The sequence below is a fragment of the Apteryx mantelli genome, chromosome 4 (genome assembly GCF_036417845.1).
Source record: "Apteryx mantelli isolate bAptMan1 chromosome 4, bAptMan1.hap1, whole genome shotgun sequence".
Classification (NCBI taxonomy): Eukaryota; Metazoa; Chordata; class Aves; order Apterygiformes; family Apterygidae; genus Apteryx; species Apteryx mantelli.
Window position 1 is genome coordinate 20141175 of NC_089981.1, and position 26383 is coordinate 20167557.

General features: G+C 53.3%; 2 protein-coding genes across 2 annotated transcripts; both read right to left on the bottom strand.

Moving 5' to 3' along the window:
- Window positions 1-503: 503 nt before the first annotated feature.
- CNTF (ciliary neurotrophic factor) lies at window positions 504-2412 on the bottom strand. The gene is made up of 2 exons (XM_067295485.1): window positions 2017-2412; window positions 504-1867 (listed from the first exon to the last, which is right to left on the bottom strand). The coding sequence occupies exons 1-2, from the start codon at window positions 2128-2130 to the stop codon at window positions 1382-1384; spliced, it is 600 nt and encodes a 199-aa protein (XP_067151586.1). The 5' UTR covers window positions 2131-2412; the 3' UTR covers window positions 504-1381.
- A 927-nt stretch (window positions 2413-3339) lies between these two features.
- ZFP91 (ZFP91 zinc finger protein, atypical E3 ubiquitin ligase) lies at window positions 3340-24096 on the bottom strand. Its single transcript, XM_067295887.1, has 11 exons — window positions 23714-24096; window positions 23156-23181; window positions 12981-13196; window positions 12676-12712; window positions 12112-12201; window positions 11488-11610; window positions 8952-9002; window positions 8401-8479; window positions 7951-8065; window positions 7321-7420; window positions 3340-6946 (listed from the first exon to the last, which is right to left on the bottom strand). The coding sequence occupies exons 1-11, from the start codon at window positions 24031-24033 to the stop codon at window positions 6436-6438; spliced, it is 1668 nt and encodes a 555-aa protein (XP_067151988.1). The 5' UTR covers window positions 24034-24096; the 3' UTR covers window positions 3340-6435.
- Window positions 24097-26383: the final 2287 nt, after the last annotated feature.

Genomic DNA, 26383 nt, shown 5'->3' on the forward strand with positions numbered 1-26383 from the left:
CTCCCTCCCCACCAGGATCAACCCTTCCGGGGCCACCAGCGCTCCTGAGCCTGGAGAAACGCTCCAGCCCGGGTGGGAATGGGGGTTGTGTAGTAGCCGGGGTGGGGGTGGAGGGTCCAATGCCAGGGCTCACGGCGGCAAAAGGAGCCCAGGCCCGGAGCCAAGTGGGGGAGAAGGGCTGTGAATGGGGGGGGGGGTCCCCCAGAGGCCACATAGCCCCCCAGGGCAGACGGGGGGAGAGCCCAGCTGGGGAAAACACAGCGCTCCCCTCTGCTGCAAGCATGCCGCGATGCCAAGCAGCTCCACCAACACACTCCCCCCATGCCTCAGTTTCCCCTTCCCGGCGCATCCCCAGGGCCAGGGAGCAATTCGGAGCCCATGAGCTCAGTGCCGGGACAGCCGGCACAGGCTCTAGCATGGCCGGAAAGAGCCCCGGGGAGGCTCAACCCCCTGCTCACCCACCTCCCCCAAAAAGTCACGCCACCCCAGCAGATACCCCAGCCCTTTTATTCTCTCTGTGGCCAGCAGCCAGCACGTCCATGCAGAGAAAAAATATATATATATCCCAAGCGGCTGAAAACCCTCACGGCTCCCCCGGCCTTCACAGGGCAGCCGAGGCAAGCTGGGGCTATTTATTTCTCCGCGCCATTTCCAGCCCTAAAATAACTCTTCGCTGCACCGGGGAGCCAGGCTCCAACCTCCTGGCGGAGGGTCTTCCAAATCGCTGCCGTCAGTTGAGAGATCCTCTTCGTCACCTTGTCCGACCTGTTAAGAAATTCGCTCCTGTTCCCCCCCACCCGCAGAAAAGCCCCAAAGCGGTTAGAGCAGGAATTCGACGTGCGGAAAAGGCCACGTTATAGGCGCCCGGCCAAGCCGTGCCGGAGCTGCGGCAGGGGGAGAAAACGGACCGCGCGGCAGGGGCAAAACCTCCTCGAGTCTCCCAGCGGTGGTGGAGGGGGCTTTTTACCAGGGCAGTTCCTAAGCCTCCTTTAACCGGGTGATTTTTTCGTGTAAAAATCTACGTTTTTTTTCCACATGGAACCCGCACCTGCAGGAGGGCGGGCAGGAAACCCCGGCGTAGGGGCGTTAGAGCATCTTCGGAGTTCAGCAGGCTTCACGGCAAGCGCCGGGGTGTGACGGCTTCCCAAAACGTCCCATCCGGCAACCGCGGGCGCCGCGCTGCGCCTCCCCTCCTCCTGCCGTAGCACCGGGCCGCGGAAAGCTGATTTTTGAAGAAAAAGGCCGTTGCAGCGCGGCCTGTGCCAGTGCAGCGACGCGGTGATGCTCGCCACACCAAACCTGCTTTAAGTAGACCCCGTAAGGGTGGCAAAAGACCCTTGGATATCCCCCCCCCTCGCCCCCCGCCGCCCCATGCCCAGCTTCACTGGCTCTCGGCGGGGCCGGCTGGGACCGCAGCGGTGCCGCCGGGGCCGGGCTTGGAGAGCTGCCGCAGGTCGCGGGCCGACCTCACGGCCCACTGGGCCAGCTCCCGCAGCACCCCCAGGCCCCGCAGCTTCCTCTCAAAGAGGCCGAGGCCGAGGCGGGGGCCGGCGGGGGGCCGGGCGCCCTCCTCGCCGGGGGGCCCGCGGCTCTCGAGCCGCAGCAGCTCCTCGAGGTGGTAGGCGAAGGCCGAGACTTGGAGCAGGACAGCCGCCAGGGCCTCGCGCAAGGCCGTGTCCGCGGGGCCCGCCTGGTCCCGCTGCTCCTCCAGCATCTCCGTCAGCAGCGCCCGGAAAGCCCGGTAGGCCGCCAGGTTGTCGAGGAGGCGCTGGCTCTCCGTCTGCTCGCCCCAGCGCTCCGCCGCCGCCGCCGGCACGCCGTCCAGCGCCGCCACGTTCGCCGAGGCGTCCAGGCCCTGCCGCTCCACCTGGCGGGGCGAGAGGTGTCGGGGTGGGAGCGGGGACCCCCGCGCCGGGCGCCCTCGAGGCACCCGCGTCCCTCCGGCATCTCAGCCTCGAGCCTCCCCCCCCGTGCCGGAACCGCGGAGGCCGGTTCAGGGGAGAAGGGCGAACTCACGTAGACATCCAGGAGGTCGGCGACGTCCGAGCGCATCTTCCCGGCCAGGCGGATGCCGCGGCTGCACAGGTCGCGGCGCCGGAGGGCGGCCGAGGGGGTCTCCGCCGCTGCCATGGCCGCCGGGCGGCTGGCCCGGCCGCCGGGATCACGCAGCGCTGTCTGTGCCCCGGCCGGGAGAGGAAAATCCCTTGCTGAGCTGGTGCATTCCAGCCGAGAGAGTTCTCCGCTCACGCGTCCGCCTGCCCGGCTCTCCCCCTCTTCCGTGCCTGGGGCCTGGCATGAAGCTGCAAATTCCCGCCTCTGGGATCAACAGCGACAGATTATTTCGCTAATTCCCCCGCGCTTTCGCCGCTCCAAGCGCCTTGCCCAAAACAAGCCTTTCCCGGCGGCCGCGGCCTCCCGAGCCCGGCTCGGATCCGCTCCTCCCTCCCGGCAAGATTAGCGGCCGCCTAAACCTCCCCCCCCAGCGCCCAAGGCTTAACACGACCCCCCGGATAGCGGCCGAGAGCGGGAAAGGCCTGCTGGGAAAAGGCGACTAAAGTTGGGAAGTTGCTTAACGCTTCAGCCAGGCCGCGGGGTCGAGGATTCGGGTTGCTTGGCGAGAGAGCCGGGGCAGCCTCCGATTGGGAAACGCAGCGGCCGCCGCAGGCCAAGCCGCTTCGCGCCCCTTAACCCCAACCGCTGGGGGCCGCGGGGGGACCCGGCCCATCCCCTCCGCAGGGCGCGTGGGTGCAGGCCCCCATACCAAGTCCCCATGCCCGGAGCGGTCTGTCCCCAAGCCCCGGCGCCGAGGGGGGCAGGAGGTCCCGGCCGCCCCCGCGAGCTGCCTTTTGCGAAACAAAACAGCCCGTTCCTTTTTTTTTTTTTTTTTTTTTTGGGGGGTGTTTGTTTGGTTTTTCCTCCATACGTTTATTTTGGTTATGCATTACCCAGATTGCGAGAAAACAGGAGTTAAAAAGCAGTTTCCCTTTATTGTTATAGTACACGGAGTCTTCGCCCGGGGGGAGGCGCAGCAGGGGGGGCGCCTGGGCACTAGCCCCCTGCCGCTGGGCACTAGCCCACCCCGGGCTCCAGCTCCCCCGCCAGGTTGCCAACCCAGCGGCGCCGTTGCCACCTGGTGGCTACTGCGGAAAGTGCTGCTGAGGCCCAGGGAGCGCCCCCCCCCCCCCGAGGGGGGCGAGGGGCAAGGATGGCACCCGCTCCCCATCCCGTACCCACCTCCCCCAAGTCACCCGCGGAGGGCCCAGCGCGCCGGAGCCAAGGCTTCACCTTCCCTCCCCCCCCAACCCGAGGAGCAAAAAAAATCAAAATAAAAAAAATAAATACAGGGGAAAAAAATACAAAAAAAGTTTATTGCAAACTACTACAATAATTTATTGAAGCAAACTGCATGCGAGTGGAGGAGAGACATCGAGCGGAGGAGCGGCGGGAGGGCTGTGTCAGTCGTACGGATTGGAAGAGGAGGGGGAAAGGGAGTTATACCAGTCTCTCCTGCACCGGGGGGTTAGCAGGCTGTGGTTAGAGGACAGACAGGCAACTGGCTGAGACCAGAAAAAGGAAAAAAAAGGAAAGAAAAAAAAAAAAGGAAAGCTACAGGGGGGTGTGCATGGAGCGGCCGGGATCAGAAGTGTCTGGGGAGGCGAAACTGCTGCTTCACCCCCGTGTCCCAGGAACGCAAGCGACGGCAAAGGCGCCGCTCCGCCGGGGGCGGACGCAGACCGAGGCGGCCTCCCGCGCCTCGAGCGTTGCGTCACCCGAGGCGAGCAAGCGCCCGGCCCCGAAAAGCGCTTCAGTGCCGTTCTTGGGAAAAAAATGAAAGCCCGAGCGCTCCTTTTAGTGTTCTGTGCGAGGCTCTGCCCGCTCCACGCTTCCCGCCGGGGGACGAAAGGCGGCTCGGGCAGCGCCGGCATGGCCAACCCGAGAGCGTCTCTACTCCTGGCAGCGGGACTAGGAGAAGCGACGCCGCGCAAGCACCAGTTGGCCGGCCCCGAGTTTCCCTGGACAGCAGCCCTGCGCTGCTGGGGTAAAACCGTCAGGACAGGGGTTTGAGCCCACTGCACTGCGCTGCGGGGTGCTTCTGCGTGGGAGGGGAGGGGATTTGGCTGGCCACCCAAGAGCTTTGAGCTGGAAACCCCGATATTTTGGCCTCTTGCGATCCAAGCAAGAGGTTGGGTCTCCCCAACGGAAGAAAGCGGATGTATAGCTCGATGCCATACCGCCGCGGACCTGACACGGCGCTGCCCCGAGAGACTCGCGCACGGGTGTGCTGCAGCCCTCGTCCTCACCTCCAAAACGGCCGGACACATCTCCCCCCCGTGCGCGCCACGCTGCTGCCGCAGTGCGCAAGCGGGAGATGCCCGCACCCAGGGCGTAAGACAACCAGGGTTGCAAACTGTTTGACAACGAACCGCCCCAACCAACCAACAGCGGAAGTGTTTCGACTCGCTCTGACAGAGGTTTCAATGAGAGGGAAGGGGTGGAGGGGGGGGAAAAAAAAAAAAAAATCAGGAAAGAACGACCCAATAGAAGCTGTCTGGTTTGAGCCGCAGTTGGATTTGCAGGTAGCATGGGGGATAGAGTGGGCACCTAGAGTCAGTTTTTCATTAAACAGCTTCCAGTGAAATCCCGCCTTTCACTGCCATTCTCCAAACCCCAAACACCTGATTTTTGCCTAGCAGCTTTGCGTTACAGACCAATTTAGCTGACCTTGTGCTCAGACAAGACACTTCAGCTCTATTCCCAACCACATAAACCCGACCGAAAAAAAAACAAGCAGACAAAAAGAAACCACCCAGGTTATTTTTTACCTCTTCCAAAAAAATGCTAAGAATTCAAGGCCACCGGGTCTCCACATAAAGCTTCAGATAACAGAGCAAAAAGATCCAAGTCTCAACACCAGAGACGCGTCATATGCTACGCAAACGTTTCCGAGGGCCCAGAGCTGTCCTAACTACACCAGCGGGTACTACGTGAACCACCTTGTTTCACAGAAAGTAGGGGTGTTTGCACCTGAGCGAGGAGCCTGGAGAACAGGCCTGCACAACACCCCACCGCCACCCCCCAAAGCGGGGCGGGAAGAGAAGCCGACAGTCCCTTAGGCCCGTATCAGTCTGCCGCGTCGGATAAACAAGCCCGAGACAACCATAGCCAGTCTCTGCATCTGTAGCTTTGTCTAGACCTGGAAAGCGGAGGCAGAGTTGGATGAGGAGCGGGACATCTCCCACCAGTAAGCAGCTCACAGCTGTCCTAAGTCAAGAGAACAAGTTCCTGGCTAGTGATGTTCTTCCCTGCAAGGCTAGGGAGCAGGGATGAGGCAAAAGGGGAAAAAAAAAAAAAGGAAAAAAAAAAAAGGTATTTAATGCAAGGAGTTCAGCGTGACCCGGGAGGGAGGGAGGCAAGAGCCGGCCGTTCCATCACTCACCTCATCCTCCCAGTTAAAACGCTGCTGCAAAGACTCTCACTGCAAACAGGCTCTTCTCCAGGGGCTCTCGCTCTACTCCGAAAAAGCCACGGCTCCCAAACACCTTCGTCACCTCAGTTCTCCCCGCCGCCGTTACGACGGCGCAACTCGCTCCCTGCAACTCCCTAGTGTGAAGGAGCCTACTGGGAAACAGCCCGAACCCTTCCCCCCTCCCCCGAGAACATAACTAAAAAATACCGACCCTTTCATCAATAAATAAGGAATCTTGTTACCACAACACAAAAACGAAACACGTTCAAAGTGCAAATTACTGTCGTCAAACCGGGATGCTCCTCCTTGCCTCTCCCACGCAGGGCTCCCGTAGCCCCCAGGCCTCTCCAAGCAAACACGATCTACGAGCCAGGGCGTTCCCTAGACTTCCTGCCAGAGCCGGAGCGGCGGGGAGAGGGCCACGGGCTGTTTTACAGCTCGCCCTGCTGAGGGGGCCTAAAGTGCCAAGCCAAACTCCCAGCCCCGGGAGGAAGAGTGAGACTGCGAAGGACCAGAGCGCAGCGATGCATAGAAGTTGGGACCACGGGGGCGGGAGGGAGTCCTAAGAAACTCATCCAGAGCGCAAACGCTTTCTAGTTTGAGAGCGGGGGGCCGCGTCGAGGAGCCAGAAAGGCATCCGCTTTGGGGGCAGAGTGAAGGGTTTCGGCCGTTTCCCCTCCCTCGGAGAAATCCGTCGCTTGATCCAACTTGCTCTGGTAACGGCAGCGCGTGCCCCTTTCTACAAAGGAGCAGTGGGAGAGAGAGAGAGAGAGAGAGAGAAGTGGTTGGGAGAAAGAGGATGTGCTGTGATCCACGCTGGAGGGGAGCAGACCCTTCGGTTATTTACTAGTATTTTAAGTTTTGTTTAACTTTTCTCTCTTTCAATAAGTTTCTTTTTTTTTTTTTTCCACCCCTCCTTTTAAATACAGAGTCCAAACTGTCCCAGCACCCTGCGTGCTCCCCACCCACTAGGGTCCGGTGGAGTCTGAATCTTCAATGAGCACCTCCGTGGTGGCTCCCAGGATCTCTGTGTTCATGACCAGCCCTTCAGGGTTCGTGCTGCTGCCGCTGCCCACGAAGAGCTTGCCGTCAGCCACCAGGCTCACGCGCTCTGCCCCGCTGCAGTACGTCTTCGGCATCCCGTCAGGGTTCAGCAGCAGGCAATCCGCCGGGGCGGCGCTTCCCAGGGGGTCGGGAAGAAGGGGGAGGCCCTGGCCATCAGTGGGCGGCGCAATGGCCTCGGGATTAGTGCCCAAAATGTCGGTGCTGGTGATCAGGGCACCCGCGTTGGCAGCCAGCGCTTCGGCGATAAGCACCTCTGGGTGGCTCTTGGCTTTGTGGGCCACGACGCTGTCCTTCTTCTCAAACTTCTTGCCACAGATGTTGCAGGAGAACTGGTAGAAGGAGTCCGCGTCATGCTTCTTCATGTGCCAGTTCAGGGAAGCCTTCTGCCGGCAGGTGAACCCACAGATCTCGCACCTGGGGAAGGAGAAAAGGGAGAGGTCACAACAGGGGGGGCATCAGCACACATTTGTAGACAGCATTAACAAGGAGAAACGCTCAGGGAAACAGCAAGGCCCACTAAAATGGCACGTCACCACAGCTCCAGCTCTTCCAGTTGCATTTGCAGAGGGCTTATTCACGCTCCCGAGATCTCTACCGAGACACTGCCTCGAGGAGCAGGCGAAACAACTAGTGGCAGCTCAAACACTCCTACAGGCGTGTGTTTAAAGAGAGCTGGCACTCCAAGAACAGGTTCCAGCCCTGTCTTGAGAGCTGCCCCCGCTCCCGGTGCGGTCCAAGAATGGGCGTATCCACGGGTCAAAGGAGGAGAGCAAGGCAGAGGTACTCACTGCAAGGGCTTCTCGCCCGTATGGATCATCCGGTGCACTGCCAAGTTATGAGAACTCTTGAACGCCCGGGCACAGTATTCACAGATATAATCCCTTTGATCTGAAAAGCAACACCAGGCTGAGCATTACTCACCGGCAGACCTGCTCCCTCTCCCCCAGCTCTCACACACTGTCAGTAAAGCTACCCGCAAAGCTAGAACCAGAAGCTACCTCAGAACCAGAAATGCTGGGAGGCCAGCAGACATAGTAAAGGAAGAGGTGCCCTCAAGACACCAGAGCAGTTGATCTGGGGAGTTAAGAGGCAGTTAAGACTCTCTGTAGAGCTAATCATCCATTCTGAACGATATTGAAGAACTAGCAAATTAAGATAAAGCTTGGCTTGTTTTATCCCTCTATAGGACCCCTGAATGATCCTTGCCACAGGGTTAACAAAACCCTCTGCAGCCCATTCCACTCTTCACCTTAAAACATGGTAATCCAGAAGGGAGCAATAACCATGCTGCTGCAAAGCAATACCACCTGCCTTAGCTCCACCCTCCCCAGAAGACCTGGAGGCTTTTCAATGTCCACCCCCCCCCTCCATTCACTGACCAGACGAGGAGTTTGGATTTAGGTCCCACCTCCCTGTACCTGTGTGGTGTTTGGCATGCCTCAGGAGCTGCTTCTGGAGCCGGAAAAGCCGACCACAGGAGGGATGGGGACACACATATTTCTTCTTCAGCAAGTGCTGATACTTTATGTGATGCTGAAAAAGGAGCGCGAAAGGTCGTAAACTCTCTTTACACGGCTAAGACACACTGATCACAGATGGCATCTCAGCAGGCCAGACTCCAGTCACTGACAAGACACCGTCATACCACAAAGGCTTGGACCTTCAGTGATAGAAGCAAGCCAACCAAATGTGGGCATCTAGCAACGGGGTAGATGCAAAGCCACACTTGGTCACAACCCGCCATGACTAATGATGTCTGTCAAAAAGGCAGGATTAGAAAGGAGCATTTCAGTGCCAGTGAAAGAATAGCTGCCTGTTGCAAACGGCAAACACGCCTTTCCAAAAAGTGGAAAAAAATCTCAACCAACCTGCAGGTAACGCGGGTGAGCCAAGACTGTGCCGCAGCCTTCCATCTCACAGCGGACATACTGTATTGGAGGCTTCTTCCTAAGAAGTCAAGAAGAAAACAGGCAGAGAGGTCAGCTGGCACGCCTCAAGCCAGGGCAGCAGGAAGATAAATGACCAGCGAGTGCAGCTCTGCGGTGACGTGAGAGCAAGGGATTGCTGCTCCAATATTCCTGTGCTGGCAGGAACCTCTCTGCTCCCAGCACTGCTCGAGGGCTCTCACCAGAACCGAGAAAACCCCAGGAGAGAGACAGATCCCAGCCGCTTCCCCCGGCTGCTGCCCATCTAGGCATCAACTGAGAAGGGAAAAAAATGGCTCAGTTGGAAGAAACTGAGCCACACCCTTGGGGGAGAGAGGGCAAGGAAAGGAAGGAAGTCAAGGCACGCTACTACTTTTTCCTCCCTTTAAAGGCAGATTTCTATAAGGCGCAGAAGAGATGGCTTCAAGACCATTCATATCTCTGTGTAGGGAAGCAGGTCTTCAGAACAGAAATGAGCAGAGGGCATCACCTACCTCCTCTTGGGCAGCCTTGGGCTCTTGTCATCCTTTCTCCTCCTTCCTCTCCTGTGGCAGGGTTACAGAAACAGAATTGAAAGAGGCTTCTTTACATAGGTACCAGGCAGAGTTGAAAAACAGGAGCGTGCTATATCGAGCAAAGTGTTGTTTACAGGAAAATATTACCAGTTTAAAGCACGAGTGGAGGAATACATGTAGGGGAAGAATAAGTTTTCTTCACTATCACAATGGATTTTGAATTAGGTCTTACACGTACAAACTCAACCAACCAGACCCTAATGTAATACAATATCCAGGGACCGTACTAGAGAGCCATGCTGGGAAATACTGAAGAACTGTTCCATACTTTTAGGCTGAAAAAGACAATTGCATCCATCAGGTCAGGACTCAACAGCCGCCTGCTCTGGATTGAAACACCAGGTAAAGCTCTTGAAGTAAAAGGGCAAGTTCCCCGAAGGAAGGTAAGTAGCCGGGCCTTCATGCGAGTTGTCTCTGTGGGTGCTGAGCGTTACACAGAATACCACTCCCCCTGGAGCAGTGCTCCCCACCTTTCTGACCTCTGGGTCACACTTTTCTCCTGCGTGACTTTGGGTGACATGCCACAGACCTCAAACCACCCTGCCCCTGCTAACACAGTTGGGCTGTGGCCGCCCGACCGGCCGCTCGGTCTAGCACGCAGCACATTTTTGGACAGCATTGGCTTAGAGAGATTCATTCAAACGCTTTTCAGTCCGTCATTCAGTTGGGCAAATAACAGTAAACAGGTACCAGACAACCACAGGCCCAACAGGCTGCGATTAAAAATTACCAACTCTCCCGCCACAGTGGCATGAGGAACAGCTATTATAAAAACCCTCAACCGCATGTCACGTGCTTCACATTTTTCTTTTAAACCTGCAACTGTCCAAACAGTTTGTGATGTTGTGATAAAATTCAGCTCTTTCTAGGCTGCATATCAGCAACATGAGATTCCACCCTTATAATTTACTGCTGCAGACGGTTAGCAAGCTAACACTTCATTAACTGCAAGGTCTAGAAAAATCAGTCAAGTGTAACCTGGATGCAGATTCAGAAGGAGGCAACATTTTTAAGACATAAGTGCTTTATGCGGTTAGCTCACACAATGCTTCCCATTTCCTAATGCATTTTTTCTAAACATATAATTTTGCCAACCCAGCTCAGAATTGATGGTGCCCTCTTATTTCCTCCGCTCTGTCGAGTAATGTTTTCCGCCCTGTGCAAAATACCAGTCTGTGGTTGGGAAGAACTGGATTAAATGATCTAGAAGCTATTTTTCAGTCCTCTGAATTAACTATAGCAGCTTAGGCACCTGTCAAAACAAAATCTTTTGCTCTATCCGAGCAGACAGACGTGTGTTTACAAGTAAAATGTCACCCTCCTGAGCAACAGCCCTGCCCAGAACAGTGCGTCTGCTCGATCACGCTGCTGCGCCGAGACGTTTACAGCGGAGATTAAGTCTTTTCTGGAGCGCGCCGAGGCATCGTTATCGATAGCAAGGCCACAAGAGTAACAGGCTGAACGGGCACTTAAAATTCAAGTCGAGCCTTCAGAAGAGGCGTGGGTTTTATTATGCCCAAAAGTAGCACCCGATCCAAACAACAGAACATTAAGCCCCAGAAAGCCATTTTTCACCGCGGGGGGGGGGGGGGGGGGGAAATAAGTAAATAAAATCTCAAGGTATCCATGCCCTTACGTTTCTCCAATATAAGTCCGCCCTGCTGCAGCTTGGAAACAGCGTGAGAACATCAGCCTTAAAGGCTGCCAAGCATCAGGGGCCAGCAGAGGGAGCCCTATTTGTTTTCATTTCTCACAGAGAAGCTCAAATACACAAAAACCTGCTTTTTCACACTATCCCAAAGAAAGGCTTCGACACAGGCATATCAATCCAATCGGCCTCGGTCGCAAGGAGGAGAACTTCAGCGGTGAATTCAAGTGACAACGCACCCAGAGATTTCGAGGCTCCACCCAAAGCACCGGGGTAGTATGAAGTAATAAACATTTGTTCTTTTTATTTCTCCAAACAGAGCCAGAACACAGCTAGTCTTTCCCGAGCTCTAGTATGTCAGTCCCAAAGGTAAGAAAGGGACGCTTCCCATGCGATGTGTACAAAGCACTCCTGCGCCTGCCCCTCCGCGCACAACAGAAGAGATTTTGTTTCCCAGACTGCCTTTCTACGAGTCTAATACAATTCAGACCTCAGAGCCGAAGGCGTTTTTAAAAGCTCGCTGAAGTATTTCACGTTTTGGGGCCTTCCACAGGTAGGCTGACTAAACCACAGCACGGAACAATTCAGCTTAAACTAAATGAAGACACCAGTTCCTTTATTTTCCTCGCCCGACATGGGCGGGATAGCAGAAAGCAGGACTTGGAACAAGAGGTTCTCCCCTATCATCATTCAGGCCTAAAAGGGCAAAAAAAAAGCCATCATTCCTACTTAAAGTGCCGAGGGAAAGACATAGGGAAACCGATAAAACACACACGCCAAAACAAGTATTTGCAGAGTTTTACTCACTTCCTTGGCGGTTCTTCATCTTCCTGAAACTCACTTTCTTCTTTCACCTCCACTTTAATCTCTTTCTGTTTCTCTTTTTCCTCCTTCCCCTTGCTAGCTTTTCTCCTTTGCTTCGGAGCTTCCCTGCAAAGGTACAAGCGCAACGTATTCCAACACTGAGCGGGAATCTCCAGGCCACCCGCATCTATGCTGCAACACCCTCAACCCTCTCTCCTCCTCTTAGTCTCTTTTAAACACCTCTGGCTTGCTGGGCAGGATTCTTCAACACAACGTTAGTGCAAAGGGCTTCTCCCCTCCCACGCTCCTCCGTGTCCTCTGCTTTTTACAAAGAATTAAGCCAAAACTGAACAGCAGTTCACATCTGTTCATTAAGTCCCATTTCTAATGACAAGTATGAACAAGGATTATGAAGAACCTGGCAGCCAGCAGGAGTCTAAAGGCCTAAGTCCATTAGCGAACAAGCATCCTGTTAGCTGTAGGCAATGGGGACGACACTGTGCCCAACAGGAGCTATTCTACCTTAGCAGCTAGCAGAGGTTCTTTGGGTCACATTAAGCTCATTCAACTAAGCTGTCACAACTGTTTTGGTCTAAAAACCCAGTAAGTACGTAATCTGGTGCATACTTTTCTAAGTGGGGCTTGTAGGTTTCATCTCTTGGGTCATCTTTGAAGGGAACTTCTTCCTCACTGATGAGCATCTCCTCCTCATCATCGCTGCCAGTAGAAAAGGAGAACAGCCAAGTTTAGCAGCAGCAGCTTAAGCACTACTGCAAGAACATGCGTGCATCACCTCCCAGGATGGGAAAGACACGATTACACAGCTCCTTCTCATCCAGGGTGACTGGGGAAAGCTAACGCCTTGCACCGACTAAGGAACACGACGACAGCCAAAACAGACAGGCTAGGCAGAGCAGTCTCCTCTCATCAGCCCACCCAGTTACGGCATCTACTGCAGAAGGAAAAAAGCTACCAGGTGAAACGCCCAGACTGAATCTTACACAACATCTCCAGTCCACCTGCAATCCAGACCAGAGATGGAAAGGCCCAGGGCTGGAGGAGAACAGAACTACTATCCTTCCCACAGAACCCTTCACAGGAGGGTTTATTTTGAAAAAAACCTCAAGCCCGTATTTTCCCCTTCCTAAAACACTTCATATGAAGGAATACCACAAAGTAAGAGCTTCTTACCTGATTCCAGCTGGAGACTGATGCTCTTCTGTGACCTCTGAAAGGAAAAGTCACCATTAGGTTTCAATCTGTGTTCGCTGCAGTGAGCTCATCTGTCTCAAGATACCTCCGCCGACATTCAGCGCCAGGAGTGCTGGTGGCAGAAGGTACTCATGACCAAGAAGCACCATGCCTCTACCAGCCACAGTCAGCATACAGCTCACAAAGTTACGCCCTCGTCCAGCTCCCTCCCCCAGACAGCATCTCCAAAGGCTACCAAGACCTGACCATCTTCAGGCACTTTCACACCAGGGCTTCCCACGTACCATATTCAAGCTGGTCCGTGTTTGGTTCCGACTTGCAGACGAGCTGCAGGGAACCAGTCTTGGATCTGGAGGCACGCGAATTCTCCGTTTCACGCTGGCGGGCAGCAGCGGCCGATCTGCTACTGCGCCAGCTTCTGCTGGGCCTGGCTGTGCTGACGGGAGAGCCGTGGCTGAGAGCACTGGAGACTTCCTCCTCTTCTTTCTCTTCTTTGGGATCTGAAACGTCCGTCGTAATCTCATTAATAATACGCATAAACCCCACCATTAATTCACATTCCTCTCTGCTGAACCTTGTTGAATAGCAGAACTTCCCTGTCGACTGACAAGGGAGACCACGACCCACTACAAATTTGGATAGCAACTCTGACAAGTGAGACGGGACACATCCCAGGACCTTACCTCAGCAAGCCCTCATTTAAAAGGCTCATCACATTTCCCATTGCTTCTAACCAAAGAGGCAAATATTTAAAAACAGCTTATATTTTTCTCTGATAAAGGCTTATAAGATTCTTTGCTGGCTTTCATCTCCCCTAAGCACCACAAGAAAGACACTCGCAACAAACTTCCATAACTGTTTTATGAAAGACCAGCTTCAAAAGTTGGCCCACACTAAAAGTCATGTTTGGAGAATCTCCCAAACACAAATTTAATCAAAAATGTACACCCGGTAACAATCCTGAGGAATCTCAGATAGATGTTTCTGGTACCGTGCTAAGACAAAAAGCATCACAAGCACTGTTAGCCTAAGGTGTTTTCACTCATTTTTTAGCTTCTACAGGTGGTTTGCTTTTTGGCTGGTGGCTGATCTTCAGATACATTTTGGCAAGATAACAGGACTGGTTAAAACATCTATGTGAGCAAGTTCATCCCCCAAAAATTGAGATTTCCATGCATAGTTCACTCGATCTCACTTGTTTTTTGCTTGCTGTAGCACTGGCCCTTAATGAACCAAGCACCTTTCAATATTTCACAAATCCTGATGAGCTAAAGAAATTAATTCCAAGTAGCTGGCTATGCTCAATACTCCAGTTTTGTCAGTGCTTTAGTGCATAAAGCCACCCACAATGCCCCACAGGGCCTGTGTTCTTTCTTGCCTAAGCTCCAACCCACTCCGTTTTACTTGCATCAATTTATATTACTATCTAGCTCCAGGTGGGATTCAGCAGCCTAAGCATCAGCAGACAGTACAGCTGAGATGTTACGCAGCGCCCTAAGGATCTGCTGGCCAACTCAGGGCAGAGTCCTCTAAGGTTGGGCTGGGAAGGCCCTGGGATTCCTGGTGAAAAGCAAACTACACATCATGAGCTAGCATCGTGCCCTGGCAGGCAGGGGGCCAACAGCATCCACAGGAGCAGAGCCACGATGGGGGGGGGGGGGGGGGGGGATGAGGTTATCTCCCTTCACTCGGCACTCTTGAGACCACATTTGGGTACCTCCTCCAGTTTCGACCTCCCATGACAAGAAGCATGTCAAACTGGAACAAGTCTAGGGGGGACCACCACCAAGATGGTCGGGGGTTGAAGCACACCACCTTTCACTTCTAGCACGTTGCTCATTTTGGGTCCCTCCTTCCCCAAGCCCCGATTAACAAAGGTAGAATAATCCAACGTTTGGTTGAAAAACCTGCCTGGACTCTAGGATATGAGGCATCACAAGTGCAGTGTGAAACAACCACCAAGTTTGATGTCTTACACATACCAAGCCAGCTTCTTCATCAGAGCCACAACTAGGACTTTTTGGCTGCCTGGTTTTGCAAATCTTAACATGAACTATGATTGCTTTACTTTTTTAATCCTAATTGTGAACATCCTCAGTTTGAGTGCTAAATCAAAGCCTCCAGAGATGTTCTGGGACCATTCTCCAGAAACTTGCCCAACCACTACCATTCTACCAGTGTTAACACATGCTGCTGCTCTTGAAAAACATTTATTCCTTTGAAAGATCAGGCATAAGGCTGGCTTCTTAGCATGAAGCAATATTTTAAAGAGTAAACATATAGCGGAGATGAAAAAGCCCTTCCTCAGAATACATTTTGATAAAGCACACCCAAGGCACCACTAACTTAGCAATTTTGCTCCATTTCTCTGAAGGTGTTTAATAAGCCTTTCCACATGATTTCTCATTTTACTTTTTCCTCTGCTTCAGTACGTGTCTAACAGAGTCATTGCTTTTTTTACATGCTGCGAATATCTTTGTACCTCCAAGAAAATACAATTAGGAGAACCATGAAATATTTATTTTACAACAGAACTTGTAAAGTAGTACTGAGCTATTCGTTTAAAACCATTACAGTCCTAGACTTTAGCTACGGTAGACACGGCCGCCTGCGTGAGGGTCAGAGCTGCGCCAGGCAAGCTACACCTGCAAAGCGTTCGGCCGCAGCAGGAGGTGAAACCATAGTGTTTGCCAAGACTTTTCCCTCAGACCCAAGACTGCAAAGCAAAATTTGTTTTCAAATCTAGGGATTTAACATGTTAGTTAAAATAAATTTAACATCTCTCTCCCACACCTACTTTTTTTTTTTTTTTTTTGGGAGGGCCTCCCTGCCCCTACAAAAGACTAAATCCAGAGATGACAACTGGCTTCGAGAGAAAAGCAGCCTCTCCTTCCCCCGTTTTCTTTCTAACACACTTGACGCAACATTAGACATAACCACAATCCTCTCACTGGAGATGTTGCTATTTCAATCGCATCCGAGGTTAGGTGGGATGTAACAAGACCACGTAGACATTTAAGTTAGGAACGTGGCTGTCCTTGTCGCTCTCTACCATCGGTGGAAGGAGTCAAGAGATGCCCACCTCTCTCAAAGGACTAAACAGGGACCTTACAGTTATTTCCAACCCTGTCTTGGGTAGCACACTTAGCACAGCTGAATCTTGGCCCCGTGGATGAACACAGCATTACCACTTTCCTCTCACAAACATTTCTCCGTAGAAAGACACACTCCTCAGGTGGCAGGATTTTGCTAAGGGCACCAAGAAGCACGAGAAATAAGCTGCATGGAATAAACGTTCCTACAGATAACCAGGCTCTGTTCTTCAAACAAGAAAGATTGTCGAATCTCTTGAGACCGAAAGCTAAGGAAAACTTTCTGTTTGAAAGATTGCAGTTGATTCTGCATTTAAAACTGGATGAATTCGTCAACACCACTGGCTCTGGCTAGTGGTAATTTTTGTGGAAGGTTCCTGTCCTCCGAGAAGGCACCCGGAAAAAGGATTTTAGGCCAACATCCTGTTATTTCATTGTACGTGCCAACAGCGGCAGCAGACACCAAGTCATAGGAACTCAGACCTCCAGGAGGACGAAAGAATACGCGAGATGCAAGGGTAGATATCAAGGCATCCCTGGTGAGAGGCAAAAAGCAGCATCAAGCATTTACTTTTCACATCAGCTGTTGCAGAACAAGCTACGTGCTTTCGTTTTGGCAGTTGTCTGCTGGACAAGCGGCATGTATAACCTTAGGTTGGGACTCCCCACCGCTGTCTTTTGCCTGAATACCATTTCACAGGGGGCAACATTAATGCTGACATTAATAATCACCTACCTCATTCACTACCCTCCGCAGAAGTTAGATTCAGGAACTGAGCGGACGCCTGCACCTTTACAGAAAATCATTCAAGAGAGATGGGAAAAAAATTTTTTTTTTTTTAAGCCCTACCAATCCTTCTGAGCTTTTGGCTCTCCGGATTTTTCCTGCATTTAACTATCCCTTAACGAAGTTACTTACTGATAAACAGCTTTCGTTCCGAGCTATTTTTGCCATTCTGCCAATTCTTCCCGGCGGCCTTTAAATGAAACACCCCATTGTCCAGCGCAGAAAACATTTATAGATTAGAGCGAAGGGGTTGCCTTAATACAACAGGCACCAAGCATCCTTTGATATTAAAATTTGTGATGAAAACACCAGTCAGGAAGGGGAAAAAGATGGAACCCTCAGAGGAACCTAGCTACAACGTTGTCGTGGAGCATGTTTGGATAAGGAAAAGAGAAGGCTCTGGAGGCCATTCTGCTTCTTGGAGCGTTCCCCGGTAACGCTCAATCCTAACCCAGCACGCTGGTCATCACAGATTTGCATTTCAGGCATGCAGCGTAAGTGTATTTTCATACGTGCCTTATACTTCTGCCTCTGGAGCATGGCACGCAAGGTTACTGAACCACAGAAAACACCCCCATCTCAAAATCCACATCATATTTTCCTGTATACACCCGAGATGCCACAAACTGAAAGGAAAGGGCTAAATACCAAAGTACAGCCACCATTTCCCAGACCCAGTCATAAACCCGCCCTTACGAATCTCAATTCCTCCTGATACCGTAAGTCCACTTCCCAGGCGGCAGACTCGCAGGAAGCCACGGAGACTGGCTACTGTTGCTTTCTCATACTTTGTTTCTTTCTTCATTTGCAGCCACGTCATTCCCTAACCTCGTAACACTGTCTTTAGCAGAACCGGGTGCTTTCAGCCTCTTTTTACCCCGCGGGGTGTAAAAAGCATTAAGCATGCGGCTGGATAACAGGCAGCACCTGACCACGGCCCGAGCAGTAAACACGCACACCGCACAGCCAACATCTCCTCAACCTTCCTTCCAAGCAGTGAAGGAAAACAGAAACAAAGTCCCAGATCGATTACTCATCAAAAAGAGCAGGGAAAGCCAAAACCACCTGCCTTCTGCTTCCTGAAGAACTAGTAAAAGTTACTCCCTCTTAGGACCTGCCTGGTCATGCCGCGTCCATCGCTTTCTTTCCATCCTCGTTCCTCTACCACCTTGCAAATCCGGTGCCTACGTTGCTACGCGTTTGGGGAAAGACAGGCAGGTGGCTGGAGTACAGAGACCCAAATTACCGGTTTCGCTGGGGACAACGGCGGCGGATCCATCAGAAGCCGAGCGCCTTGCTCACTTCTGCTGGCTGACTGCACAACTTACAAAAGGCTGGTTCATGCCGAGCTTACGACAGAGGTGCCATGCATTGCTATGCACCAGTTTTGCTCTATTGGCAGCTCGAGTATCCGTTCAATTACCCTAAGAAATGAAAAAGGGAGTTGTTTGGGACTCCGCATTATTTTTGCCAGCCGCACTGGTTTAGATGTTTGAGCTTTTGTATACGAATCCACTTGCAGCCTGAAACATCTTTCATTACAGCTCAAAAGAAAGCTTGCTGCAATAGCATATTCATCTTTTTGATATTACAACAGCAAGAAATACCCGTGCCATTTTATTTATTCATTTCCTACTTGTATAGAAAAATGAAGGTTTCAATTTTTTCTTTAATTACAAACCAGAAAGTTTCTACATCTTGATTTATAAAACATCTGAAAGCTTCTGAAAGCATCTGTTGTGCAGCGTTAGTAAGAAAATACCTGTGTACACTCAACTGAAAGGAAAATAAATCAACTGTACATTATTAAGTTACAACATGACTATTACGAAAATAACTGCATCACAATAAATATCCAGCTATTGTACTGTGGTAAATCTGAGTCACAGTCTCTATAGGACAGATAAGGCGTGAAACATTGCATTTTATAACAGCACAGCCAAAATCGAAACTCAGGAGAAAAAAAAAAATCCTGGTGTAAACCTCCATCTGAACGGCTTTATTTCCCCCCCCCCCAGAAGAGCTGTGAAACTGCACACATGGGACACAAGAAAAATCTTCACTGAAGTCAAAATAAATTTTAGCAAGTTGAGTTACTCAAAGTCAGCACATTTTTAGAAGGTTTGATTTTAAGCAATGACGTTTCTCTTTCGAAACAGTGACAAACTGACAAATCATTACCAAAGAAGCGTGAAGCTTTAAGAATGCAAATAACGAGGTATAGCACGAGTTATCTATACTACAAGACTATTCTGTACAACTCCAGCCTTAGAGTTTTCCATCTTTTTTTTTTTTTAAGTTTGTGGAACCTTAACAGTTTTTCCAGCAGTTTAAGAATGGACCGCTACAAAATAAGCTTGTATTTGCTACTCAGTTACTTTCATAGTCCTTGAAAAAAATAGTTCCCCGACTTCCCCTCGAGCCTTCAAACCGCAGCTTGAAAGATGGTAGGAGAATGGCCAAAATATTAGGTACCCAACAAAGTCAATTTACAATAATTTCGTACCAAAAGACCAGAAACAAATCCAGGAACAAATCACCAAGATAATTCTCCAAATGTGTGAGCGCCCACCAACAGTATTCCTCGTGCCTAACTCCTTCCCCTCATTTGAGGCACGCTTTCTATAACCGCACACTGAAGTACGTAAATGCCGCCGGCATCGTCCGCCAGCCCACGCTGGCCTCAAACCTGAGGTCAGCGCGAAAATCCCACGTTCATCTCTAAATTTTGTTAAGGCTGTGCATAAAGAGGTTCAACACGGATCTCCAAAATAAACCTCTGTTTTGACAGCTTGCTTCCAAGGGTGTGGATTCTCCACGCACACGCCGCTAAGTTATCTTTTTGCTCACGGCTTTAAAACAGCTACGTGAAGCCTTTATTTTCCTCTCAGATCAAAGCCTTCTCTCCACCTTTCAACAGCACAGCACCATTAGGCAGCCGCACACCTAACAGCATCGGAAGAACCTTGCCAGATCCAACTCTCCCTATTGCAAAGAAAGCGTCAATACAAACGCCAAGCGGCGCGATGAAAACGGGCAAGAAAAATAGCTTGCATGTAAGCAAGGATCCACACCAACCACGTTCCACCTGCGCGACAGGAACAGAGCGCTATTAGATGCGGAGATTTGGTAACCTGAGTGTCCATTCATGGCATATCAAGTCTGTACAAATGCTTTTCCCCCTTCCTTTTACTACAGGGCAAAGTAATCTTGCAGCCAAGACGCTCTAAAACCTTGAGGACAAAGCGCATATGTTTTCTGAATGCTGTAGGACAGGGACTCCATCATCAAGCACGTGCCTAGCAACTTTATATTTTTGCCTTGTAGTTATTTAATTCTGAAGGTTCACGCTTTCAACTTTTTTTTGTCGTTTAGACAAGTATTTTTTCTCTCTTCTCGGCTGTCGTATAATCAGCCACTATTCCAACATGCCTTCCACAATAGCTGCACAGTTAATTTTATTGTTTTTTAATGACCTCTCGAACTGTAACCGACTGAAAGATTTCATTCGGGCTCTTAAATACAGTTACCAAACAGCAGAGGTAAAACGTTGCAAGAAGTGAATCCAGTCAGAAACTTGTTTGGGTGTAAAATTAAATCCGAGAAGTAGGTTTCATTCAATTGCTAACATACTTCAAGAGTCACAATAAGTACTCAATTTTCAGTTCAGCTCCAGAAGGACACGATCTGAAGCGTATTCGTTAAACCTATAATCCAATAATTAAAATTATTCAGGCCTAACTAAAATGAAAATTATTTCCATGAGAATACGCAGCGTTGTAGGAAGGGCAAATGTGAATTACGTTATGCGGCTTGACTCTAGCTACGCGAGTTGGTTTTTAAGCTGCGATTAAAACGTTCTACTTACGCAATTAATATTTCTATAGAACGACGTTAGGAAAACATGGCAATTGCCTGACTAAGCAGCCAAAACAGGAAATACAGTAGGTACGGCTGACTTTGCAACTGCCTCCTCGCACGCCAGTAAGGTAGCGATCGCACACGGGCTCTGACACAATACACACCTTCGACTTTAACCTGTAATCTCACCGTCAGACGGGCACAGACGGACCTTTGTGCCGCTGCTGCTCTGAAGGCGAGGAGCAGAAAAGCCCTCTGATCCCGTGACGCCGCCGTAGGGAAGAATGTAAAACTCGGCGAGTCACTTTCACCGCTGCAGCAGTTCTTTCACCGGCCGATAGCATCAGTTTAGCCGCGACTACGCCCATCACCTACCAGCTTCCTCCAGCGACAGCAGCGCCGGTGATTTCACGCTGACGCGCGACTCCGAGCGTGAGGCAGCTACCTACAAAACTCACTGAGCAGATTCTGGTGCAGCAAGGTTTACGTTTCTCTGATGGGCAAACAGGATGCCGCGGTGCATCCGTGTTACCGGATACATTTCACTTCCACAAACTATTTGTCCAGGAGACAGAGGCTAATGGTCACGGCAAAGCTCCTGTAAATTTAATATTCGAAACTGGATGTAATGTTTTATAGTAAAGGATAACAGCGTAACGCAAATCACCATGGAAAGAGAATTAAATTCCGTGTCAGAGCTCAAGTCAGTAAATGTTGGCACTGAATTCAAAGACTTCATCAGAACCCCCTCAACAGATCAATAGTTATACCCTTCAGAAGAGCTGGATTGAGGAAGAAATCCAGTAAAGAGACAAACTGCATTTTCCCTTTCAGGATTCCAGATGTTTCCCAGCTACCAAAAATCCTGCCATGCAAGGGAAGTTGCAGCTTGCTAACACCCAGCTAGACTTTCTGAAACATTTTATCCCAAAAGGCTGGGGCAGGGGGAGCTTTTCTTCTGCATACTGTATGATCTGTGTGCCCGAGGAAGACGCCTTTATTAACTCTGTTTCCACATCTTCCCAGATAAGCCCAAGCGGGCAGCACGCACGGACTCCATCCAGCACGCGCTTGGGACGCACAGAAGTGCGCCGTTCCCACTTATCATGTATTTTAAAGGGGGGGAAAAAAAGAAAAAAAAACAACCCATACACAATCAAAACAGATGTTCTTTGGCATCACTGAAAAATCACGAGTGGTTTTATGCCAATTTCCACGCTAAGGCTGATGCTATCCATTTCGGCTGTGAGGCTAATCATAAAAATAAAATAAAAAAAATCCAAGAAATTCAATAAATACTTTTTCTGCTCTCGCATTCAAGGACAGCTGAACCACGCAGAGCCCAAGGTATAAGAAGGCTAGAGTACAGAGAGAGCTCAAACTTGGGAAGTTTCAGATTAAAGTTTGCCACTTCCGAGCAAGACTCAAGAAACTGGGGTAAAAAAAATGCGGCTATTCCGCCAGGTTCCCAGCACTATCACATAAGCATTTCTACTTAAGGGTATTCAAAACACTAGGAGTTACCATTAAAATACTTGATGGTAACACCTCTTTGTACGTATATTAAAGAGCAATCCCATGCCTTTTTTTACACATTTCAGCAGCTTCGCTTTACCTAGGGGGCTGAAGTTCTTAATACTCTGCCCATTAAACACTTTACACAGTAAAAGGTAAACAGGCACAAGTGGGGGTTTGTGCTAAACACACATCAGCTAGCTCTGGTTTGGCTTGCAAAAATACACCTTGCCAGCTAGGAACGTGACAGATTGCAACACCCAAACGGAATAAAGTTATAAAAAAATCAGAAAAATAAAGTTAAAAAGTTATAGAATCCTAAAGAATAAAGGCTGCCCACGAGTTTTAGACACGAACGCCTGCAAATAAGGACTGAGAAGCTCTAGCAGAAAAGGTGAATTTGTTTGTGTGGTATATAACCTTGTTCCTAGCGATTTTATCCTCTGTGAGGATTCCCCAGTGCCAGATCAAAACCAACACCACAAATTCTTTTTTTTTTTTTTTCCTCCCCTCTTTTTTGGAACTGTTTCAGAAAAAGTTACCAGGGAAGGAGCAAAGCCTTTATTTTTCTACGAGAAGCTGTGAAATGGATGCACAGGGTTCACGTAGTCCGCGCTGCAGGAACAAGAGTTGCGTTCCTTGCCGCAACGCCCCGCAACTAGTGCCTTCTTGATTAGGCCCAGCAAGCCACTGCCATCTCTCCCCCCCTAAACATCTCTTGTTCGCCCCCAAAGCCATAAGCATAAGAAATCCGCCATCCGCAGGCGGGCCAGACAAGAACAAGTGTAAATATTTGAACGCTCTTATTTCCGCACATCTTCCACATGTCTCCTGAGGGCCAACACCTGCAACTCGACAGCCACGGGGGCAGACGAGAACCTGGCTTTTGGAAGCTGCTCGGGACCGTTGGCTAACAAGAGTTGTCGAACTACTGCGTACCGCGGTCTCAACTTTTCACGGAGACAGCAATACCCTAGTGGTTATTTGGAAGAGTAAGTTTGAGCACATTGCGCGCACGTGAACGTCAGCGGCAGATTATCACAGGCCCACAATCTTACGAAGGACCTTGGAAAGAAACTGCAAGTCACCAAGCAGCCAAGCATTCTTTAAAAGGAAGAGCCAACAGATGTTTGGCTACCTTCATGGGAAAGCCCTGATTTTCTGGAAGGAACACAACGGTATGAATAAGTAATTCAGCTCTTACCTTTACCAGCTGCTTTATCCGTGCACCTGAAAAAGTGTAAGAGGTAAACATAAGAGACAGCTTCTACAGTGTGGCAGCAGAAACAAAACGCTGAGTTATTCACACGTGGAGAAGGAGTCCTGAATCCACACTGCGGGGACAGACCTGTTTCCTCCTTCTCTATGGATTATTTAACGCAGAGGAAGCTGTAATAAACTGATGTATAATAACACAGCAGCAAAAGCCTAGCCTAACTTGCCTTCGCTATGCTTAAATCCGAGGGGTTTTGCCATTAAGCCGACCCAGAAGGGACGCAGTGTGGAGCGCTCGGAGCGCACACGTGCGCGCGGCCGGCTTCCTACTCCAGAAATAAAACTGCGTGGAGAGGCGGCAGCTCCCCGCGGGACAACAAACGCGGCCCGGGAAGGAGCGGGCCTAGCTGAGCGCCGCCGCCGCGGGGGTGCGGGACAGCGGGCCCGGGGCCGCCCTTCCTCTCCTCTCCTCTCCCCCCTCCTCTCCCTCCCCCCCCCCGCCGAGGCGAGGCGAGGCGGGCCGGGCCCGGCGCCGCAGGGCACTCACCCGGCCCGGGGGGCGCCCTTCTTGGCGGCGGGCGGCGTCTCGGCGGCGGGCGTCTCGGCGGCGGGCCGGGCCGCGGGGCTGCTGCGGCGGCGCCGGGGATACTCGGCCTTGCGGCGGCGGGAGGCGGCGGCAGCGGCGGCGGCGGCTCCCCCCGCGGCGCGGCCCCGCTCCCGGCCGCCTCGCAGCACCCGGCTGCCCGCGGACTCCTCCCCCTGCTCGGCGGCGGGCGGCGGCGGGCGGCGGCGGCCCGAGGACGGTCTCTCGGGCGGCGCCGGCGGCTGCTCCTCGGCGCCGCCCGGCTGCTCCGTGCCCGCCGGCATCGGGGCGGCGAGCGGAGGGGCCGCGGCGGCTGCTCCCCCGCGCTCCTCCCGCCCGCCCGCCAAGCCGCCTTCCCCTCGCCGCCGCCGGCGCGCCCCGCCCCCCCCGCTCAGCCGCGGCCAATCAGCGGCCGGCGGCCGGCTTCACGCGGCGCCTCCGGCCGCCCCACCTTCGCCCGGCGCCCGCCAATCCGCGGGCGGCAGGCGCGGGGAGGGAGGGCGGCCCCGCCCCCCGCGGCCCCGCCTCCTCGCCGGCCCCCCGCCCTCCCGCCTTTCTCCGGCGGCTCGCGCGCCGCCCGGCCAATCGGCGGCCCGGCTCCGCGGCTGGGCCCGCCTCCTTCCCCCCTCCTCACGGCCAACCAGGAGGCCGCTCCCCGGCCCTTCTCGGGCGCGCGCCACGCCGCGCAGGCGCCGCCGCGGCTGCCCCGCTCGCTCGCTCGCTCGGCCCCCTGCCCCCCCCCGCCCCGCGCCGCCGTCCCCGCCGCGGCGCGCGCCCTCCCTCCCCCCCGAGTGCGGCCCGTTCAACCGCCGCTCCGCGCGCCGCAGCCCCCCGCCCCGCCCCGCCCGCGCCGCCGCGAGCCCCGGCGCCGCGGCTCCGCCGAGCACCGCCGCCGTCCTACCGCCGCCGCCGCCGCCGCCTGGGCCCCTCGGGCTCCCCCCGAGTCCCTCCGCTTGGCGGGTGAGGCCGGGCAGAGGCAGCCGCTCGGCCCCCCCTTCCCGCGCGGCCGCTCCCTTCCCGCAGGGCTGCGGCGCCGCTCGCGGTCCCGGCGAGGCTTTGCGGCGGGTGGGAGTGGGGGGGGAGTTTTTGGCTGTCGCTTCTCCTTTAAGAAAAAAAAAAAAAAAAAAAACGCCCCGTCGGGCGGCGGGTGAAAGTCGGTGACAAAATGGCGGCCGGCGCAAAGGGGGCGGGGCTCGGCGCCGCGGCCCCCCCACTTCCGCTGTGGCTGCGCCGCGCCGCGCATGCGCCGCGCCTGCCGGGAGCTGTAGTTCCCCCCTCCCCCACCCCGGCGGCGGTCCAGGGGCTGGCCGGAAGCGCCGGGCGCCGGCCGGAAGCGGCCGCGGAGCATGCTGGGAGCGGCTGCCTCCTCAGTTTAGCCGCGGTCGGGGGCGGCGGCGCGGGGGCGGTTGCTCGTACGCCGACCGGGCCGGGCGCCCCACAGACGGGGCCAGGCCGCCCCGCGGGCCCAAGCAGCGCCCCTGTGGCAGGAGGATCTTGGTGACAGATGAGCACGAGTGCTGCGTCCTGTGCTTGGGGGCGAGGCACGGCCTGTGCGGGTGCCAGGCCTGCTCCCCCATGGCTCCTCCCGCGGCGCGGCCTCGCCAGCAGCGTCTCCGCTGCCTGCTGCGGGCGCTCGCACCTGCCCCCTCGGCAGGGGAGCGGCGGGGCAGCGAAGGGGAAAGCCGCCAAGCGCAGGCGGGAGCTCGCCTTCCCTGCAGAGAGCCAGCACCCCTTGCCAGGGACGCGGCCTTGCCCCCCAGCGATGCCTGGAGGGGTGGCCCCGCTGCAGGACCCTCTGCAAACCAAGTCACCTCCACGTAGCAAAATTTGCGATGTACCGGACAACATGTGCCCCCCTCAGAAGCAGCACTGTCAAGCGAGACCCAAACAGAACCCGAAAGCTTTGAGCCCACCAACACCAAGGCCCCCACCTTCACGCAGTTTGGTGTCCAAGTGGCAACTCCACCCGCTCTGCTCAGTGTCAGGATCAGAACGCCAATCTGGGGAATCCCAGTGGCAACATATGCTCTCAGACCTGGCCAGATCCATCCTCTTAGGTGCTGAGGCTGCTTCAAGAACTGGAGAGCCACCCCCAGAACTTGCCGCCGATCCTTCGGCGAGTCCCAGCACAGCTGGGATGCTTTTGGAACCGAGGATCGCCTCCGGACCCCCAGAGCCAGCCCTCTCACCAAGCAAAGTGGTCATCTCCATTCCCATGCCCCTCCCCCCCCCCCCGCCAGCGGTCCCAGCACAGCCGCTGCCACCCCCCTGTGAGGCAGCACCCCCTCACCCCGCCTCCCCATCCGTGTCTTGCGACTCGTCCAGCTGGAAGCCGGATGTCGCCTTGAGGGAGGATGACTCTTGCTGCGATTCCTCCGGAGGGGATGATTTGGTTGATCTTAGCCGCTGTTTCAGAGCGGAAGACCGTCAAACGCTTCCACATCAGAAAATCCATCTTTCCCCCAGTTCCTGAAAAGACTGGCTAAACTGGTTGGGTTTCACCTAATTCCATTCCAGGAGTCCACAGGGAGCCTCGTCGATCGGTATCTGGATCAAAAGCCCTCCTGCAACAGAGTTGCCATGCCCTTGCACCCTATCTTGGACAAGCTGGTAGAGAAGGTCTGGCAGACACCC